Raw genomic sequence first — 21,799 nt, forward strand, 5'->3', positions numbered from 1 at the left:
ATGGGTAAGTACTCTGATTGGCAGGATGTAACTAGTGGTGTCCCGCAGGGATCTGTGTTGGGGCCTCAATTATTCACACTATTCATCAACGACTTGGATGATGGCATAGTAAGTCATATATCCAAATTTGCTGATGATACAAAGTTAGGTGGCATTGTAGACAGACTAGATGATGACATAAAATTGCAAAGAGATATTGACAGACTAGGTAAGTGGGCAAAACTGTGGCAGATGGATTTCAATGCGGGCAAGTGAGATTATCCATTTTAGGCCAAAAAAGGATAGAGCAGGGTACTTTCTAAATGGGAAGAGATTAAGTAAGTACAGTGGATGTCCAAAGAGACTTGGGGGTTCAGGTGCATAGATCTTTAAAATGCCAAGAGCAAGTGCAGAAAATAATCAAAAAGGCTAAAGGAATGCTAGCCTTTATATCTAGAGGATTGGAGTATAAAGACACAGAGGTTATGCTGCAGCTGTACAAAACCCTGGTTCGACCGCACTTGGAGGACTGTGAGCAGTTCTGGGCACCACACCTTAGGAAGGATATATTGGCCTTGGAGGGAGTGCAACGTAGGTTTACAAGAATGATACCTGGACTACAGGGGTTAAGTTATGAGGAGAGATTACACAAATTAGGCCTATTTTCGCTAGAATTTAGAAGGTTAAGGGGTGATCTGATCGAAGTCTTCAAGATATTAACAGGAAAAGACAGGCTAGATAAAGATAAACTATTTCCACTGGTTGGAGATTCTAAAACTAGGGGACATAGTTTAAAAATTAGGACCAGACCGTTCAGGAGGGATATTAGGAAGCACTTCTTCACGCAAAGGGTGGTAGAGGTTTGGACCTCTCTCCCACAAACAGTAGTTGAAGCTAGAACAGTTGTTAATTTTAAATCTGAGATAGATAGATTTTTGTAAAGCAAAGATATTAAGGGATATGGGCCAAAGGCAAGTATATGGAGTTAGGCTGCGAATCAGCCATGACAGGCTCGAGGGGCTGAATGGCGTACTCCTGTTCCTATCTTCCTGTGTTGCTATAGAGAAATTGTGCAGCTACACTTGCATATGAACCTGGATCTTTGTGGTGAAAGTTTTCCTCCTCTTCCTTCACTGGACCTGTACGTGCCGACAGTCCTGTTTCCATATAGACAACTTTTAGCTGACAGTCTGTAAAAGGACTGCATTACAGTTTATGCCTAAAAAATGCATTCAAGATGAGGCACAAGACCAGCTTCTGAAAATGGGCCTTTCCATTCTTCCTACCCTTCCTCCTGTTATTTATGCACGGTCGCAGCACTTTATTGGCTTTTCATTACGTAATGCCCATTAAATATTGATGCTCCAGGATTACAAGGGCCAGCCTTTTTCACTGCAACGTGCTTCTGAATCTGCATGCGAGAGCTTGATCAGTGCTGCACTTTAAATCAATGAGGTCACCTCTCCAAGACCCAGAGGATGCATTGTTTTTTTTCTCCCTTCTCAGCAGTACCCCTGAAGCTAGTGTGTCCTGTGCGACACATGACTTGGCTGGGATGTGGGAAGAGGACCCCTAGTACTTGAAGTGCCACTGCCTGTCACAACTAAAAGATACCTGTGAGCAGTGACAGTGAAGCTCAGTGGATGACTTGATGACAACGCTGAGGTTGCAAGAATAAGGGAATGAATCCAAGTCATTGGAGATAAGATGCGCAATAGCAACAATTAAGGGAGTTACAGTACGATGGGTAAGGAGGTAACAGTAGGACCAGCTGCACGGTGATAATTCTAATGGGTGATCAGAAAACATTCCAACGAAATTAGGTGAGATTACTTTGCTTATATGCAGTTGGGATATTATTGTTTATAAATTGTTAGCTCTGTCTCAGTGGGTAGTACTCTTGCTTCTGAGTCAGAAGATTTTGGGTTCAAGTCCCACTTCAGAAACTTGAGCACAAGATCCTGGCTGACACTCCAGTGCAGCACTGAGGGAAAGCTGCTGTGTTGGAGTTTCCATCTTTTGGATATGACGTTAAATCGAGACCCCGCTGCCCTCTCAGGGCGGCATAACTGATCCAATGGCACCATTCAAAGAAGAACAGGGGAGTTCTCCACGGTGTCTTGGCCCATATTTATCCCTCAACCAACATTTAACAAAACCCAGGCTACCTGGTTTTCATCTCATTTTTGTATGTGGGATCTTGCTGTGTGAAAATTGGTTGCTGTCTTTCCTACATTACAACAATGACTACACTTTAAAAGTATTTCATTCACTGTAAAGCTTGTTAGGAAGTCCTGCAATATAAATGCAAGTCACAGAACCTAGTCCGGGCCCGTGGCGCTCAATTCAAGCCATCTGCCCCACCATTTGTCAGCCATAACAGCTCAACCTTCTAATGTAGTTGAGGAGTCAGAAATAATCCCTTTGGTTAGAATTAGGGAATAATAGAGGAGCAATAATGCTACTGGGTGTATCTAGTAGGCCATCAAATAGTGAGATGGAGATAAGAGGAGCAAATTTGCAGGCAGATTACAGAAAGATGCAAGAACTACAGGGCGGTGATGATGGGGAACTTTAATTATCCTAAAACAGATAGTAACCGTGTAAAGGGCAAAGATGGGGAAGAATTCCTGAAATGTGTAGAAGAGAACTTTATTAGTGTGTTTCCAGCCCAACGAAGAAGGAAGCAGTACTGGATCCAGTTCTGGGGAATGAAGTAGAGCATGTTTCAGTGGAAGAGCATTTGGGGAAGAAAATTACAATCACCAGGAAAGTGGTACCAAGCAAATTGTTGGAGCTGCGGGCTGACAAGTCCCCGGGTCCTGATGGACTTCTTCCTAGGGTATTAAAAGAAGTAGCAAGTGAGATAGTTGATGCGTTGGTTTTAATTTTCCAAAATTGCCTAGATTCAGGGAAGGTTCCATTAGATTGGAAAATAGCCAATGCAACTCTTTTATTCAAAAAGGGAGGGAGACAGAAAGCAGCAAACTATAGGCTAGTTAGCTTAACATCTGTCAGAGGGAAAATGTTAGAAGCTATTATTAAAGACGTTATAGCAGGGCATTTAGAAAAATTCAAGGTACTCAGGCAAAATCAACATGATTTTGTGAGAAGGGAATAAATCATGTTTAACCAATTTATTTGAAGAAGTAACATGTGCTGTGGATAAAGGGGAATCTGTGGATGTACTGTACTTAGATTTTCGGAAAGCATTTGATTAGGTGCCACATCAAAGGTTATTGTGGAAAATAAAAGCTTATGCTGTAGGGGGTAACATATTGGCACGTATAGAAGATTGGCTAACAGGAGACAGAGAGTAGGCATAAATGGGTCATTTTATGGTTGGCAAGATGTAACGAGTGGTGTGACACAGGGATCCGTGCTGGACCCTCATCTTTTTACAATTTATATAAATGACTTGGATGAAGGGACCGAAGGTATGGTTGCTAAATTTACTAATGACACAAATATAGGTTGAAAAGTAAGTTGTGCAGAGGACATAAGGAGGCTACAAAGGGATACAGACAGGTTAAGTGAGTGGACAAAGAGCTGGCAAATGGGGTTTAATGTGAGGAAAATGTGAAATTGCCCATTTTGGCAGGAAGAATAAAAAAAAAGCATGTTATCTAAATGGCGAGAGATTGCAGAGCTCTGAGATGCAGAGGGATCTGGGTGTCCTGAGTGCATAAATCGCAAAAGGTTAGTATGCAGGTACAGCAAGTAATTGGGAAAGCTAATAGAATGCTATCGTTTATTGTGAGGGGAATCGAATACAAAAGTAGGGAGGTTATGCTTCAGTTATCCAGGGCATTGGTGAGACCACATCTGGAGTACTGTGTACAGTATTGGTCTCCTTATTTAAGGAAGGATGTAAATGCTTTGGAGGCAGTTCAGAGAAGGTTTACCAGACTAACACCTGGAAAGGGTGGGCTGTCTTATGATGAAAGGTTGGACAGGCTAGGCTTTTATCTGCTGGAGTTTAGAAAAGTACGAGGTGACTTGATTGAAACATATAAGATCCTGAGGGTTCTTGACAGGGTGGATGTGGAAAGGATGTTTCCTCTTGTGAGAGAATCTAGAACCAGGTCAATGTTTAAAATTAAGAGGTCACTCATTTAAGACAGAGATGAGAAGAAATTATTTAGTCATAGTCATAGAGATACAGCACTGAAACAGGCTCTTCGGCCCACCGAGTCTGTGCCGACCAACAGCCACCCATTTATACTAATCCTACATTAATTCCATATTCCCTACCACATACATCCCCACCATTCTCCTACCACCTACTTACACTAGGGGTAATTTACAATGGCCAATTTACCTATCAACCTGCAAGTCTTTGGCTGTGGGAGGAAACCGGAGCACCTGGCGGAACCCCATGCGGTCACAGGGAGAACTTGCAAACTCCGCACAGGCAGTACCCAGAATCGAATGGGGGTCGCTGGAGCTGTGAGGCTGCGATGCTAACCACTGTGCCTCTGAGGATTGTGAGTCTTTGGAACTCTCTTCCTCAAAAGGAAATGGAAGCAGAGTCTTTGAATATTTTTAAGGCAGAGGTAGATAGATTCTTGATGAGCAAGGGGGTGAAAGGTTATCGGGGCCGGCCGGAATGTGGAGTTGATGTTACAATCAGATCAGCCATGATCTTATTGAATGGTGGAGCAGTCTTGAGGGGCCGAGTGGCCTACTCTTCCTAATCGTATGTTCGTACAGATGAATACTTGAAGGAAAAAATATGTAGAAGGCTTTAAAGAGAGAGTAGGAATGTAACTAATTGGACATCTGTGCTAAAGTCAGCACAGACATGATGGGCCAAATGGCCTCCTTCTGTGCATATTATTCTATGGTTCTATGAATTCCATTTTTCTTATTATCCCTTTAATGTTTTACTTCTCAAGCTTCTATCTCTCCTTGAAATGTCTCGGTTATCTTTGCATTATGGGTCATCTGAGGTAGTGTGTTCCACATTCTTTGTGATATGCTTTTTCTTATTTCTTTTGGCTGTTCCTATGATGACGACCAATGGCCTAAACCCTACCTGCGATCTGAGAATGATGTGTTAATGGTATATAGTTCGGGAACCACAATTCTTGGATAAAGATCAGCCCTCCACCGCAACCCTTCCCTCACCGCCACCATCCATGACTTCTGCTTCATTACTTAGGGTGGAGAAGAATAATATCAACAACAGCTTGTCTTTATATAGCGCCTTTTAACTTAATGAAACATCCCAAGAGTGTTATAAATCATACTTTGAAACGGAGCCACATGAGCTGATATTTTGCCAATGACCAAAAGCTTCATCAAAGAGGCAGGTTTTAAGAAGCATCTTAAAGAGGGAAAGAGAGGTCAAGAGGCAGAGCGGTCTAGGGAGGTAATTCCAGAGCTTGGGGCCCAGGCAGCGAAAGTACGGCCGCCAATGGTGGAGCGATTAGAATCGGAGATGCTCGAGGCCAGAATTAGAGGAGTGCAGATATCTCAGAGGGTTGTCGGAATGGAGGAGATTACAGAGATTGGGAAGGGTGAGGCCATAGAGGGATTTGAAATCAAGGATGAGAATTTTAAAATTGAGGTTTTACTTAAAAGGGAGCCAGAGTTGGTTCTGGTTATAGAGTCATAGAGTTATACAGCACAGAAACAGGCCCTTCGGCCCATCGTGTCCATGCCGGCCATCAAGCACCTATCTTTTCTAATCCCATTTTCCAGCACTTGGCCCGTAGCCTTGTTATGGCGTTTCAAGTGCTCATCAAAATACTGCTTAAATGTTGAGGGTTCCTGGCTCTACCACCCCTTCAGTTAGTGTGTTCCAGATTCTAACTACCCTCTGGGTGAAAAATTTTTTCCTCAAATCCCCTCTAAACCTCCTGTCCCTTAGCTTAAATCTATGCCCCCTGTTATTGATCCCTCTGCTAAGGGAAAAAAGTTTATTTCTATCTATCCTATCAATGCCCCTCATAATCTTGTGTACCTCAATCAGGTCCTCCCTCAGCCTTCTCTGCTGTAAGGATAACAACCCTAACCTATGCAGTCTCTCTTCATAGCTGAAATGCTCCAGCAGAGGCAACATCCTGGTGAATCTCCTCTGCACCCTCTCCAGTGCAATCACATCCTTCCTATCGTGTGGTAACGAGAACTGTACACAGTACTCCAGCTGTGGCCTAACTAGCGTTTTATACAGCTCCATCATAACCTCCCTGCTCTTATATTCTACGCCTCGGCTAATAAAGGCAAGTATCCATACGCCTTCCTAACTACCTTATCTACCTGTGCTGCTGCCTTCAGTGATCTGTGGACAAGTACACCAAGGTCCCTCTGACCCTCTGTACTTCCTAGGGTTCTACCATCCATTGTATGTTCCCTTGGCTTGTTAGTCCTCCCAAAATGCATCACCTCACACTTAGGATTAAATTCTATTTGCCACTGCTCTGCCCATCTTACCAGCCCATCTATATCGTCCTGTAATCTAAGGCTTTCCTCCACACTATTTACGACACCACCAATTTTCATGTCAGCTGCGAACTTACTGATCATACCTCCTATATTCACGTTGAAATCATTAATGTACACTAGAAATAGCAAGGATCCCAGCACCGATCCCTGCGGTACACCACTGGTCACAGGCTTCCACTTGCAAAAACAACCCTCGACCATCACCCTCTGCCTCCTGCTACTTAGCCAATTTTGGATCCAATTTGCCAAATTGATGTGGATCCCATGGGCTCTTACCTTCTTAACCAATCTCCCGTGTGGGACCTTATCAAAAGCCTTACTGAAGTCCATGTAGACTACATCAAACGCTTTACCCTCATCTACACATCTAGTCACCTCCTCGAAAAATTCAATCAAGTTTGTTGGACACAATCTCCCCATGACAAAGCCATGCTGACTATCTCTGATTAATCCCTGCCTCTCTAAGTGGAGATTAATCCTGTCCCTCAGAATTTTTTCCAATAGTTTCCCTACCACTGATGTTCGACTCATTGGCCTGTAATTACCTGGTTTATTCCTGCAACCCTTCTTGAATAATGGTACCACATTCGCTGTCCTTCAGTCCTCTGGTACCTCTCCTGTGGCCAGAGAGGATCTGAAAATTTGTGTCAGAGCCCCTGCAATCTCCTCCCTTGCCTCACATAGCAGCCTGGGATACATCTCATCTGAGTTTGGGGATTTATCCACTTTTAAGCCTGCTAAAACAGCTATTACTCCTTCTCTTTCAATGCTAATTTGTTCAAGTATATCACAATCCCCCTCCCTGATCTCTACACCTACATCGTCCTTCTCCATAGTGAACACAGATGAAAAGTAATCATTTAAAACCTCACCTGTATCCTCCGGCTCCACACACAGATTGCCACTTTGGTCCCTACTCTTTCCCTAGTTATTCTCTTGCCCGTAATATGCTTATAAAATGCCTTGGGATTTTCCTTTATCTTGCTGCCAGTGTTTTTTCGTGTCCTCTCTTCGCTTTCCTAATTAATTTTTTAAGTACCCCCCCCCCCCCCCCCATACTTTCTATACTCCTAAAGGAGTTTTCAGCATTCTGAATCTGCTATAAGCCTCCTTTTTATTCCTTATCCAATCCTCTATATCCCTTGACATCCAGGGTTCCCTGGACTTGTTGGTCCTACCCTTCACCTTTATGGGAACATGTTGGCCCTGAACGTTCACTATTTCCTTTTTGAATGACTCCCACTGGTCTGATGTAGACTTTCCTACAAGTAGCTGCTCCCAGTCCACTTTGGTCAGATCCTGTTTTATCATATTGAATTCGGCCTTCCCCCAATTCAGTACTTTTATTTCCAGTCCCTCTTTGTCCTTTTCCATAACTGCCTTAAATCTTATAGTTATGGTAACTATCTCCGAAATGCTCCCCCACTGACACTTCTACCACTTGTCTGGCTTCATTCCCTAGGATTAGGTCCAGTACTGCCCGTTCTCTTGTAAAACTACGTACTGGCTCAAAAAGCTCTCCTGGATGCACTTTAAAAATTCCCTCCCCTTTAAGCCTTTTGCACTCAGACTATCCCAGTTGATATTGGGGAAGTTGAAATCCCCTACTATTATTACTCTATTATTTTTACACCTCTCTGAGATTTGCCTACTTATCTGCTCCTCTGTCTGCCCCTGACTTTTTGGAGGCCTATAGTATACTCCAGCCAAGTGATTGCTCCCCTTTTGTTCTTAAGTTCTACCCATATGGCCTCATTTGAGGAACCTTCTAAGACATCATCCCTTCTTACTGCAATAATTGACTCCTTGATCAACAGTGCAATACCACCTCCTCTTTTCCCCCCTCCTCTGTCACACCTGAAAATTCCATACCCTGGAATATTGAGCTGTGTGTCCTGCCCCTCCCTCAACCATGTCTTTGATAGCAATAATATCATATTCCTATGTGTTAATCAATGCCCTCAATACATCTGCCTTACGAGTAAGACTCCTTGCATTAAAATAGATGCAATCCAGCCTTGCATTATTCGCTTGTGCCTTAACAGGTCTATATTTGCTCAGCCTTCCAGACTGACTCAGTTTCTCTTCTATATTTGACTGTGCATTGCCCCTTACTGTACCTCCACTGTGTATCCCACTCCCCTGCCATAATTATTTTAAACCTCCCTCCCCACACGCCAACAGCACTAGTAAACCTCCCAGCAAGGATGTTGGTCCTGCTCCGGTTCAGGTGCAGGCCGTCCAACTTGTACAGGTCCCACCTTTGCCAGAAACAGACCCAGTGATCCAGGAACTGAAAGCCCTCCCTCCTGCACTATCTCTTCAGCCATGCATTCATCTGCTCTATCCTCCTATTCCTATACTCACTAGCACGTGCCACCGGGAGTAATCCAGAGATTACAACCTTTGAAGTCCTGCTTTTTAATCTGCAACCTAGCTCCATAAATTCTTGTTGCAGGACCTCATCCCTCTTTCTACCTATGTCTTTGGTACCAATGTGAACCACAACCTCTGACTGTTCACACTGCCCCTTCTGAATGTCTTGCAGCCACTCCGTGACATCCTTAACTTAGCACCAGGGAGGCAATATACCATATTGGAGTCACGTTTGTGGCCACAGAAAAGCCTATCTGTACCCCTTATGATAGAATGCCCTATCACCATAGCTCTCCCACTCTTCTTCCTCCCCTCCTGTGCAGCTGAGCCACCCATGGTGCCATGAACTTGGCTCTTGCTGCTTTCCCCTGAGCCTCCTTCCCCAACAATTTCCAAAGCGGTATATCTGTTAGAAAGGGGGATGGTCACAGGGGATTCCTGCACTACCTGTCTTCCTCTACTTTGCCTGGTGGTCACTCATTCCCTTCCTGCCTTTGTAGCATTTGCCTGTTGCACGCTAAACGTGCTGGTTGTATGAAATGGTGAGAGTTAGGATACAGGCAGCAGAGCTTTGGAAGATCATATGTTTGTGGAGAGTAGAATGTGGGAGGCTGGCAGGAATACATTGGAATCGTCAAGTTTAGAAGTAACAAAGGCACGGATGAAGGTTCAGTGACACATGAACTGAGACAGGGCTGAATTCCAGAGATGTTGGGAAGATGGAAAATCGCCTTGGTGATGGAATGGATATGTGGTTGGAAGTTCATCTTGGGGTCAAATGTGATACCAAAGTTATGAACAGTCTGGTTCAGCTTCAGACGTTTGCCAGGGAGAGGGATGGAGTCAGTGGCTGGGGAACTGAGTTTGTAGCAAAGACCGAAGACAATGTCTTTGGTCTTCCCAATATTTAATTGGAGGAAATTTCTGCTCATCCTGTACCAGATGTCAAACAAGGAAAAGAAGCTAAGGACCAAATTCATAACCAATACACCCAGGAAATCAAAGTGTAGGCCCAGTGAGTGATCACAGAACACTGTCAGCAATGGAGTACCAAAACAGCAAAAGAGATGCTAGTGTTCTGAAAAGAAGGACAATAAGTCCATGATTCTATTATTGTAAGAAAGACAGACTTGCTTTTATATAATACCTTTCACAACTTCAAAGCACTTTTACAGCCAATGAAGTCACAGTTGTAATGTAAGAAACAAACCAGCCAATTTGTGCACAGCATGGTCCCATAAACAGCAATGTGATAACGATCAGATAAATCTGTTTTCGTGATAATGAGTGAGGGATAAATATTGGCCAGGACATCAGGGAGACCTCCCTTGATCTTTTTCCAGTAGTGACATGGGATGTTTGCATCCACCTGAGGAGGGGAACAAGATGACTGGAGTGCAACTGGTGGGAGCAGGTTGGTAAAATTGATTTTAGACGGGAGAGCAAACTAGACCATCGTGAATGAGCAACAGGTTTGACACCCCTTACAATTCTTCCTTTTAATTGAAGTCGATAGGAAAGGAAATCAGATGGGGGGTAAAATGGGCACCAGATTTGCTTTCGCCTGCTTTGTACCTTCAGCCAAGTTGGATTTCACCACTCCTCCAATCTCTTTATATGGCACAGTGTCAGATTTTGTATGATAATGCTCCTGTGAAGCATTTGGGGATGTTTTACTATATTAGAGGTTGTTGCTGATCGTTCCTCCGCCACCTGGAAGAACTTCTGATAGTTAAAATGGATAAAGTTTAAAAGAAGCAGCAGTACTTTATTTTTTAAATTCATTCTCAGGGTGTGGGCATAGCTGGCAAGGCTAACATTTATTGCCCATCCTTAGTTGCCGTTGCGAAGGTGGTGGTGAGCTGCCATCTTGAACTGCTGCATCCTGTGTGGTGAAGGTACACTTAGTGCTGGTGGGCAGAACAATGAAGGAATGGTAATATGTTTCCAAGTTGGAATGGTGTTTGACTTGGAAGTGAACTTGCTGATGTTGGTGAACCCATGCATCTGCTGCCCTTGTTCTTCTAGGCAGTAGAGGTTGCAGATTTGGAAGGTGCTGTCAAAGGTGCCTCGACGAGTTGCTGCAGTGCATCTTGCAAATGATACGTGCTGCTGCCACTGTATGCTGGTAGTGGAGGGAGTGAATGTTTGTATGAGAAGGTACCTTAAACCACTCCTTAAGTATTCTTTTGCATTTGTGTCCCTATGTGTTATCACCATAAATTGATGGCCTCTTACAAATATCCTGCTGCATCAGGGAGATCATGGTAATCCCATCTGAACTGCGATGTGGCAGGTTAATGTAAGTAACATTGGCACAGCTTCTGATCAATTTCTGGCAGAGCGAGGGAGCCCCTCCAAGGGGACAGGGTGTGTGCTGGGGTGAGATAGGAAAGTCCCAAGCCTCAGGCTCCTTTACAGTAGCAAAGTGGCCAGCGGAAATAATTCATATAAAAAAAGAAATGTTGTTCTCTGGCTGAGTGCCTTTGTTTATGGTTGTGGGTCATTTAAAATTTAAAACCCTCACACCCCATTTCCACTCCCACCTCCTGCCATCCCTGGCTCCACTCCCCTACTCCCTGCCTCCACCACTCTCCGTCTCCTCTCACTCTTCTCCCCCCCCCCCCCCCCCCCCCCGGCCCTGCCGCCATCCATCCCTCCCCCCACCCCGCCATCCAACCATTCTCACCACCCCCCACGCCCCCAAGTCTCTTACCCAGCCTGTAATTCACTCCCAGGTAATCATTATTCTATATATAAACCACCTGAATTCTTTATCTTTGTTTATTGGAAAGGTGCAAAATAATGTTCTTAATGTAGCTGTTGCAGCTTCTAAATTATAACTTAATGTCTGATGTGTCTTCACTGTGGTAAGCACAAAATGAAAATCATATGCTTCTCTCCTTCTTCCTCAGGGGTTGATCTGTTCTGTCTGTAATCAACTCCCAACATGGACGAGAATTTAACATTGGACATGGTGTACTATTGTGACAGACCTCAGTGCTAAGCTCCTGAGAAACAAGACCCATATGTGGCAACCCAGAAATACTCTTAATTGATTGTAAACTGTCAGTCTACAACCATTTTCCCATGGGCTGGTGTGGTGTTTGTTGTATGATGCAGGCCTTGTTGAGATGGAGCTGTGATCTATGAACTCCAATCACTCAACACCGTATCGTAGTTTGTTGACAGATTGCAAGATTCCTGAAGTGAAAAGACTGAAGAATTCCAGGTTCATCATTAACTCGCAGACCATACCAGCCCATCAACAAGGCTTTGCTTCGATAACATGTTAGAGGCTTCCAGTTGAACAGAAGACATGAACCCTTTTATTCGGCGATAAAGAATGTTTTGTTTCTGGTGTCAGAATTTTAGATTTATATTTTCAGTTGCTTTGCTCAGCATCTTTTGTAGTCTGCAGCACTGTGTCCAATTACAGATCTTTTAAACAGAGTAAAGGAACCACTCCAAATTTTTCTGTGACTAGACTTGAACTGTCAAATTGGCATGCCCTACTTATGGTTCTTTAAGGACTGTACAGTGCTGGGTGCAAGGGTTTAGTGAATAGCCCATAAGTAATGGAACTGGCTTGTTGCAGCTGTTTATAGATGAGTTGGAAGACTAGGACTTTCTTTGGCATCAACGAACCTTTTAAAGGGAATAAAGGTGTTGCACCGGTGCAAGTTGGTTTTGCTGCCCTTTTGATCAAACCATTTGGACTGATAACTGAATCATTGGTAACTCAGCCCAGAGTTTAAAGACAGCAGCCAATGGAGGCACTGGAAGCAGATGATATCAGCCCTGCTTTGGAGGCCACTGAGGAGTTCTTTCTTTTCAGTGGCATTGATGACCGGATAGAACATGAGGATCTCCCAAAACAGGAGGTGTTTGGCATCCCAGAAGTCCCAGTGATCATTGGGCATGAAGTCCTAAAGGTGAGGGGTGAGAGGTCACACAAGAGAGATGGCACCAGAATTGCATCTCAGAAAATGAGCAAGTCAGAGCCTGCGAAGCAAATAGAAGTGCGTAGAAATGCACCCATCTGCAAACCAGTTAGAGTGGCCAATGGGCCAACACAGCAATGGGCCAATGGTGCGGACACTGAGGGCTCTGTCATCTTTGACAGTTACAGCGCGGCTCATGCTAGGAGGAGCAATCCGGCTGAAGAATGGTCAGCCAGCCGGCCGCTGCTGTTCCGATCACAATCTGACATTGTTCCATCTCACGACCGGTTGCAATCTGGGACAGCAACAGCCCACTGTCCACTGGATTCAGAGATACTTCCTTCTATCGTTTCTTTCTCGTCCTCGTTTGGCAAAGATGGGGATGTGACAATGACTGCTCAAAACAAAGGCGGTAAGTGCCACCCATACCACAGATCGTCTAACCTCCCTGTTACTGCACTAAGTGCTAGGCAGGTCTAAAGTCTAATGGAATGTTGGCCTTTTATCTCAAGTTGGTTGGAAGTTATGCTAGAGTTGTATAATGCTGTGGTTTGAACCTCATCTGGCATTCTGGGTTCAGTTCGGGCATCTCACCTCAGGAAGAATATTTTGGCCTTGGAGGGGGGTGCAGTGCGGATTCACCAGAATGATACTGGGGCTAAAATGGTTAACTTATGAGACAGGTTTCATAGAGTAGATTTGTATTCCTTTGAGTACAGAAGATTAAGGAGTGATCTAATCGAGGTGATAGGGTGATTAAATTATTTGATAGTTTCCTCTAGTGGGATAGTCCAGAAAAAGGAGGCATAACCTTAAAATTAGAGCTAAACAGTTCAGAGCTGATGTCAGGAAGCAGTTTTTCATACAAAGGATCGTGGAAATTTGTAAATTTCTCTCTTTAAAAAGCTGTTGAGGCTGGGCAGTCATTTGAACATTTTAAAACAGAGGTTCATAGATTTTTGTTAGCTAAGGGTATTTAAGGGTTATGGAACCAAGGTGGGTAAATGGAATTAAGGTACATATCTGCCATGTTCTAATCGAATGGTGGACAGGCCTGAGGGGCTGAATGGCCGCCTCCAGTTCCCATGTAGCTCCACTTTCTGATTATACTACAGTTTAGTCGCAGGGGTCCTGTTTTCGGTGCTTCCTTGTCAGGCAAGTGAAGAAACCTCCTTACATTACCAAACAAAGCCTTGACATTGATTGGAAAGTAAACAGGCTTACCCCTTCATACAACATCCCAACCTTTTTATTATTCATGAAATTTATACAATATATTGTCAATTTTTTTTAATTTTCAGACAGCTTTCTACTCTGCTCCCCTGAAGCTGGTGGCTTATACTGAAACATGATTCCAGATGCTGGAAGTTATCTGACACAGGATAGTTAATTATTACTAAAACCACTGGGCAAGGGAGGGGGAAATCAGCCTGGGGTCCTGCATTTGATTGGTATCCAGTGATCCTTGTGCTGACTTCCATGGCAAATAGCCTGCTCATGGTTTGCGAGGTTATCAGAGGGCAGCTGGTACCAGTTGGCCCAACTTGGACTGGTGCCTTCGAGAGAGGAGGGGGCAAACTTCTCAGCATTGAATTGAATAATCATTGCAGGAATTGTTTATAGTTAGCTAAATCCAAAAAGGTACTGTTAAGTCTCATGGAAGTTTGACGAGAGAGAGAAAAGCCACATTGCATATTATGGAGATAGAAAAATACAGTCCTGAATGAGGCTTTCTCTCGTGCAACAAAAGGTGCTGCAGAGTGTGTGTTATTGGTCTCGCTGATTGCAGATCCCTTGCAATGCTGTTTATGGTCAATGGTGGGGTGGGGGGTTGCGAGGGAAAGAGAGAAATGGGCCACTGTTATCTGCAGTCAAGTGACATGTACCGAGACCGAAAATACAAAAATTTGCATTATTGGATTAATAGGGAAAGTGCAGTGGCAAAACATACATCTATTATCCAAGAAATAGCGGATTAGTGTGTCTGCTGAATGTAATGGTTTTTAAGTCTGAGAGATACTAATGAATGGCAGGAGCTCTCACTTACATTCCAAGGAGTGGAGAGCAGTCTCCATTTCCAATTTTTTGCCATCTTATCATTTATAGGAAGCATTTTGCCAACAGTAGCCTTGTTTTAAAAAAAGAATTAAAACTGTTGCAAAGAATGCAAATGAGCTTTTACAACAACAACAACTTGTATTTATATAACACCTTTAACATAGTGAAATGTTCCAAGGCACTTCACAGGAGCATTACAATTTGACACCGAGCCACAAAAAGAAATATTAGGACAGGTGACCAAAAGCTTGATGAAAGAGATAAGTTTTAAGGAGCATCTTAAAGGAAGAGGGAGAAATAGAGGCCGAGAGGTTTAGGGAGGGAATTCCAGAACTTAGGGCCTTGGTAGATGAATGTATGACTGCCAATGGTGGGGCAAAGGAAATCGGGGATAAAAAGGTTTTTGATAAAGTATCGCACAACAGACTTGTGAGCAAAGTTCTAGCTCATGGAATAAAAGGAATAGTAGTAACGTGGATACGAAATTGGCTGAGTGACAGGAAACCAAGAGTGGTGCTTAATGGATGTTTTTCAGACTGGAGGATGGTTTGTAGCAGTGTTCCCCAAGCGTCGGTGTTAGGACCCTTTCTGTTCCTGATATATATTAATGACCTAAACCTTGGTGTTCAGAGCACAATTTCAGAATTGCCGAATGGCCTACTCCTGCTCCTTATTTCTACGTTTCTATGATACGAAACTTGGCAACGATGTGAACTGTGTGGAACAGAGTGTAGAAATTCAAAAGGACGTGTTCAGGTTGGTGGAATGGGCTGACAAGTGGCAAATAAAATTTAATGCAGCAAAGTGTGAAGTGATTCATTTTGGTAGGAAGAAAGCGGCAAAACAGTATAGAGAGTGCAATTCTAAAGGAGGTACAGGAGCAGAGGGACCTGGGTGTATATGTGCACAAATCATTGAAGGTGGCAGGACAGGTTGAGAGAGCAATTAATAGAGCATTCAGCTTCCTAGGCTTCATTAGGAGGGGCAGAGAGTACAAAAGCAAGTAAGTTATGTTACACTTGTATAAGACACTGGCTCGGCCTCAACTAGAGTATTGTGTCCACTTATGGGTGCCACACTTTAGGAAAGATGTGAAGGCATTAGAGTGAGTGAAGAAAAGGTTCATGAGAGTAGTGCCAGGTATAAAAAACTTCAGTTACGTGGATAGATTGTATAAGTTGGGACTGTTTGAAGGAGGAGGTTGAGAGGAGATTTGACAGAGGTGTTCAAAATCATGAGTCTGGACAGAGTAGATAGGGAAAGACTGTTCCTATTGGTGGAAGGATTGAGAACAAGAGGGCACCGACTTAAGATAATTGGCAAAAGAAGCAATGGAGACATGAGGAAAAACTTTTTCATGCAGTGAGTGGTTAAGATCTGGAATGTACTGCTTGTGAGTGTGGTGGAGGCAGGTTCAGTTGAAGCATTCAAGAGAGAATTGAGTTATTATCTGAAATGGAAGGCTGTGCAGGGCTACGGCGCGAAGGCAAGGGAATGGCAATAGGTAAACTGCTCCTTCGGAGAGCCAGCGCAGATACAACGGGCCTCTTTCTGTGCTGTAACAATTCAATTCTGTGAAATTATGCTTGATGCAGTTTGTTCCCGGCCTGACACGTTCCCGGAGCAGATTGTACCCGGTCTGACACGTTCCCGGAGCAGATTGTACCCGGTCTGACACGTTCCCGGAGCAGATTGTACCCGGTCTGACACGTTCCCGGAGCAGATTGTACCCGGTCTGACACATTCCCGGAGCAGATTGTGCCCGGTCTGACACATTCCCGGAGCAGATTGTGCCCGGTCTGACACATTCCGGGAGCAGATTGTACCCAGTCTGACACATTCCGGGAGCAGATTGTACCCGGTCTGACACATTCCGGGAGCAGATTGTACCCGGTCTGACACATTCCCGGAGCAGATTGTACCCGGTCTGACACGTTCCCGGAGCAGATTGTACCCGGTCTGACACGTTCCCGGAGCAGATTGTACCCGGTCTGACACGTTCCCGGAGCAGATTGTACCCGGTCTGACACATTCCCGGAGCAGATTGTACCCGGTCTGACACGCTCCCGGAGCAGATTGTACCCGGTCTGACACGCTCCCGGAGCAGATTGTACCCAGTCTGACACGCTGCTGGAGCAGATTGTACCCGGTCTGACACGCTCCCGGAGCAGATTGTACCCAGTCTGACACGCTGCTGGAGCAGATTGTACCCGGTCTGACACGCTCCCGGAGCAGATTGTACCCAGTCTGACACGCTGCTGGAGCAGATTGTACCCAGTCTGACACGCTGCTGGAGCAGATTGTACCCGGTCTGACACTTTCCCGGAGCAGATTGTACCCGGTCTGTCACATTCCCGGAGCGGATTGTACCCGGTCTGACACATTCCCGGAGCAGATTGTACCCGGTCTGACACATTCCCGGAGCAGATTGTGCCCGGTCTGACACATTCCTGGAGCAGATTGTGCCCGGTCTGACACATTCCGGGAGCAGATTGTACCCGGTCTGACACATTCCCGGAGCAGATTGTACCCCGTCTGACACATTCCTGGAGCAGATTGTACCCGGTCTGACACATTCCTGGAGCAGATTGTACCCCGTCTGACACATTCCTGGAGCAGATTGTACCCCGTCTGACACATTCCTGGAGCAGATTGTACCCCGTCTGACACATTCCTGGAGCAGATTGTACCCCGTCTGACACATTCCTGGAGCAGATTGTACCCGGTCTGACACATTCCCGGAGCAGATTGTACCCTGTCTGACACATTCCTGGAGCAGATTGTACCCCGTCTGACACATTCCCGGAGCAGATTGTACCCGCTCTGACACATTCCCGGAGCAGATTGTACCCCGTCTGACACATTCCTGGAGCAGATTGTACCCCGTCTGACACATTCCCGGAGCAGATTGTACCCCGTCTGACACATTCCCGGAGCAGATTGTACCCCGTCTGACACATTCCCGGAGCAGATTGTACCCCGTCTGACACATTCCCGGAGCAGATTGTACCCCGTCTGACACGCTCCCGGAGCAGATTGTACCCCGTCTGACACGCTCCCGGAGCAGATTGTATCTGCTCTGACACGTTCCCGGAGCAGATTGTATCTGCTCTGACACGTTCCCGGAGCAGATTGTATCTGCTCTGACACGTTCCCGGAGCAGATTGTATCTGCTCTGACACGTTCCCGGAGCAGATTGTATCTGCTCTGACACGTTCCCGGAGCAGATTGTATCTGCTCTGACACGTTCCCGGAGCAGATTGTATCTGCTCTGACACGTTCCCGGAGCAGATTGTATCTGCTCTGACACGTTCCCGGAGCAGATTGTATCTGCTCTGACACGTTCCCGGAGCAGATTGTATCTGCTCTGACACGTTCCCGGAGCAGATTGTATCTGCTCTGACACGTTCCCGGAGCAGATTGTATCTGCTCTGACACGTTCCCGGAGCAGATTGTATCTGCTCTGACACGTTCCCGGAGCAGATTGTATCTGCTCTGACACGTTCCCGGAGCAGATTGTATCTGCTCTGACACGTTCCCGGAGCAGATTGTATCTGCTCTGACACGTTCCCGGAGCAGATTGTATCTGCTCTGACACGTTCCCGGAGCAGATTGTATCTGCTCTGACACGTTCCCGGAGCAGATTGTATCTGCTCTGACACGTTCCCGGAGCAGATTGTATCTGCTCTGACACGTTCCCGGAGCAGATTGTATCTGCTCTGACACGTTCCCGGAGCAGATTGTATCTGCTCTGACACGTTCCCGGAGCAGATTGTATCTGCTCTGACACGTTCCCGGAGCAGATTGTATCTGCTCTGACACGTTCCCGGAGCAGATTGTATCTGCTCTGACACGTTCCCGGAGCAGATTGTATCTGCTCTGACACGTTCCCGGAGCAGATTGTATCTGCTCTGACACGTTCCCGGAGCAGATTGTATCTGCTCTGACACGTTCCCGGAGCAGATTGTATCTGCTCTGACACGTTCCCGGAGCAGATTGTATCTGCTCTGACACGTTCCCGGAGCAGATTGTATCTGCTCTGACACGTTCCCGGAGCAGATTGTATCTGCTCTGACACGTTCCCGGAGCAGATTGTATCTGCTCTGACACGTTCCCGGAGCAGATTGTATCTGCTCTGACACGTTCCCGGAGCAGATTGTATCTGCTCTGACACGTTCCCGGAGCAGATTGTATCTGCTCTGACACGTTCCCGGAGCAGATTGTATCTGCTCTGACACGTTCCCGGAGCAGATTGTATCTGCTCTGACACGTTCCCGGAGCAGATTGTATCTGCTCTGACACGTTCCCGGAGCAGATTGTATCTGCTCTGACACGTTCCCGGAGCAGATTGTATCTGCTCTGACACGTTCCCGGAGCAGATTGTATCTGCTCTGACACGTTCCCGGAGCAGATTGTATCTGCTCTGACACGTTCCCGGAGCAGATTGTATCTGCTCTGACACGTTCCCGGAGCAGATTGTATCTGCTCTGACACGTTCCCGGAGCAGATTGTATCTGCTCTGACACGTTCCCGGAGCAGATTGTATCTGCTCTGACACGTTCCCGGAGCAGATTGTATCTGCTCTGACACGTTCCCGGAGCAGATTGTATCTGCTCTGACACGTTCCCGGAGCAGATTGTATCTGCTCTGACACGTTCCCGGAGCAGATTGTATCCCGTCTGACACGTTCCCGGAGCAGATTGTATCCCGTCTGACACGTTCCCGGAGCAGATTGTATCCCGTCTGACACGTTCCCGGAGCAGATTGTATCCCGTCTGACACGTTCCCGGAGCAGATTGTACCCGATCTGACACGCTCCCAAAGCAGATTGTATCCAATCTGACACATTCCCGGAGCAGATTGTACCCGGTCTGACATGCTGCCGGAGCAGATTGTACCCGTTCTGACACGCTGCTGCAGCAGATTGTACGAGGAAAAACTTTTTCAGGCAGAGAGTGATTAAGGTCTGGAATGCGCTGCCTGGGAGTGTGGTGGAAACATTGAAAAGGGAATTAGACTGTAATATGAAAAGGAAGAACGTGCAGGGTTATGGTTCAATGATTCCAACACCAAATCAACCACAGTAGCTGTTTCTTGTACCAAAACCAATACTTCACTCCAGAATCCCACAGGTGTCTACTTAATTTTTTTTCAAAGCCTTATTCTGGTTAGCAAATGTTGCTACTTAAGACTAGATGGCTGAGTTGGTTTTATAAAGTCATGGGATGTAGAAATTAACAAAACCTAGAGATTTACCGTAAGGATGGAGACATTGCCCAAGGTCATACAGATAGGGAAGGTCCTGTGGTCAGTGTCAAGTTAGCTTAATCTCAGCCCAGGTGCTTTAGGGATACTATGACCCTGAATTTTGAAGGAATGAATCCAGCGAGTGTTCCACTTCTGATCATTGTTCACGGAATTCCTTCTGGAAATTGAGCAACTATTTTGATATAATTTTTAAAAATTTGGTCATGGGATGTGAGTGTCACTGGCAAGGCCAGCGTTTGGTGGTGAGCCACCTTCTTGAACCGCTTAGCTTTGATCAAACACATTCTGATCTGGGTACACCCACTGTGCTGTAGGGAGGGAGTTCCAGGTTTTTGACCCAGTGACAGTGAAGGAACGGCGATATAGTTCCAAGACATGGTGTGTGGCTTGGAGGAGAACATGCAGGTGGTGGTGTTCCCTTGCGTCTGTTGCCCTTGCCCTTCTAGGTGGTAGAGGTCGCGGGGTTTGGAAGGTGCTGTGGAAGAAAGCTTGGCGAGTTGCTTCAGTGCTTTTTGTAGATGGTACACTGCTGTCACTGCGCACCAGGGGTGGAGGGAGTGAATTTTGAAGCTGGTGGATGGGGTGCCGATCAAGCCGGCTGCTTTGTCCTGGATGTATCGAGCTTCTTGAGTGTTGTTGGAGCTGCACTCATCCCTTAACACCTTTGGTTAACAAAAATCTATCAATCTCTGATTTTAAAACTAATAATTCATCTAGCATCAATTGCTGTTTGCAGAAGAGAATTCCAAATTTCTGTCACCCTTTATATGTAGAAGAGTCACCTAACTTCACTGCTGAAAGATCTGGCTTTAAATTTTAGGCTATGTCCCCTAGTCCTAGACTGCCCAATTAGCAGGAATAGTTTCCCTCTATCCTATCAGTTCCCCTTAGTATCCTGAAAACTTTGATAAAATCATCCTATACGACCCTAGTTTGTGTAATCTTGCCTTGTAATTTTACACTTGGAGTCCAGTACTGGTAAATTTACACTCCTAGGCCAGTATATCTACAATGTATGTATATAGTTGCATTTGGAACTGTATGTGGCATTAGTTTAGCTTGTGAGTTAAATAGTTTTAATTTAAAAGGCAACATTTATGGATTATGCATATGTGAAGTGATGACCTGCAGAGGAATTCCAGTGCAGTATGGAGGGAGTGCTGCTCTGTCGGGATTGTTGTGCTAGTTCTGATAGTTCAAGCAGACATTAAAGGTAGCACTGTTTAAAGAACAAAGAATTTTTCTCGTACCCTGTATAAACTCTTGCCTAAATGAGTGGAACAGGTTAACTGAGAATTTATCCAATTGGGTTTGTGGCAGATATCTGACACTGAATGTCTGGCTTATTTGTCTACATAACTGCCAGTGGACAACAAAATATATTTACTGTATCAAGTGATTTGAGATGTTTTAATTTGATGAGCTGCTATATAAATACAAATTATTACAGTTGGAATCCCATAATTCCAATCTTACCTGCGCAGGACAGATTTTGGTTGTGACTATAAAAATTAGGCCAGTTCAGTGTTTTTATGGTCCCACCAATAGTGAGCTTAAATTATTTTGAAACAAGATAAATCAGGTGTGTTGTGTTAGTACTGCTAGGTCTTTTTCCTTGTTGATTGGTGTCCTGCTTCCTGGGCACTAGTGGTACTTAGAGGTGGCAGGAGATCAGAAACCTAGTAGTAGACTAAGTGGAAATTTAACAGTCTTTTGCCAGTATT

The 21,799-nt window shown here is 45.2% G+C and overlaps 1 protein-coding gene across 4 annotated transcripts in view; it reads left to right on the forward strand.

Annotated features, from left to right (window-relative positions):
- The window catches only part of plekhm3 (pleckstrin homology domain containing, family M, member 3), a 110,054-nt gene that overhangs the window by 12,784 nt on the left and 75,471 nt on the right, over nucleotides 1-21,799 (forward strand). For all 4 annotated transcript variants that reach the window (XM_068036077.1, XM_068036080.1, XM_068036079.1 and 1 more), the window contains exon 2: nucleotides 11,721-13,161. In XM_068036077.1, coding sequence (XP_067892178.1) covers nucleotides 12,576-13,161 — 586 coding nt within the window. In that variant the 5' untranslated portion in view covers nucleotides 11,721-12,575. The remainder of the gene's footprint in view (nucleotides 1-11,720; nucleotides 13,162-21,799) is intronic.

Source organism: Heterodontus francisci, chromosome 7 (genome assembly GCF_036365525.1).
Source record: "Heterodontus francisci isolate sHetFra1 chromosome 7, sHetFra1.hap1, whole genome shotgun sequence".
NCBI classification, from domain to species: Eukaryota; Metazoa; Chordata; class Chondrichthyes; order Heterodontiformes; family Heterodontidae; genus Heterodontus; species Heterodontus francisci.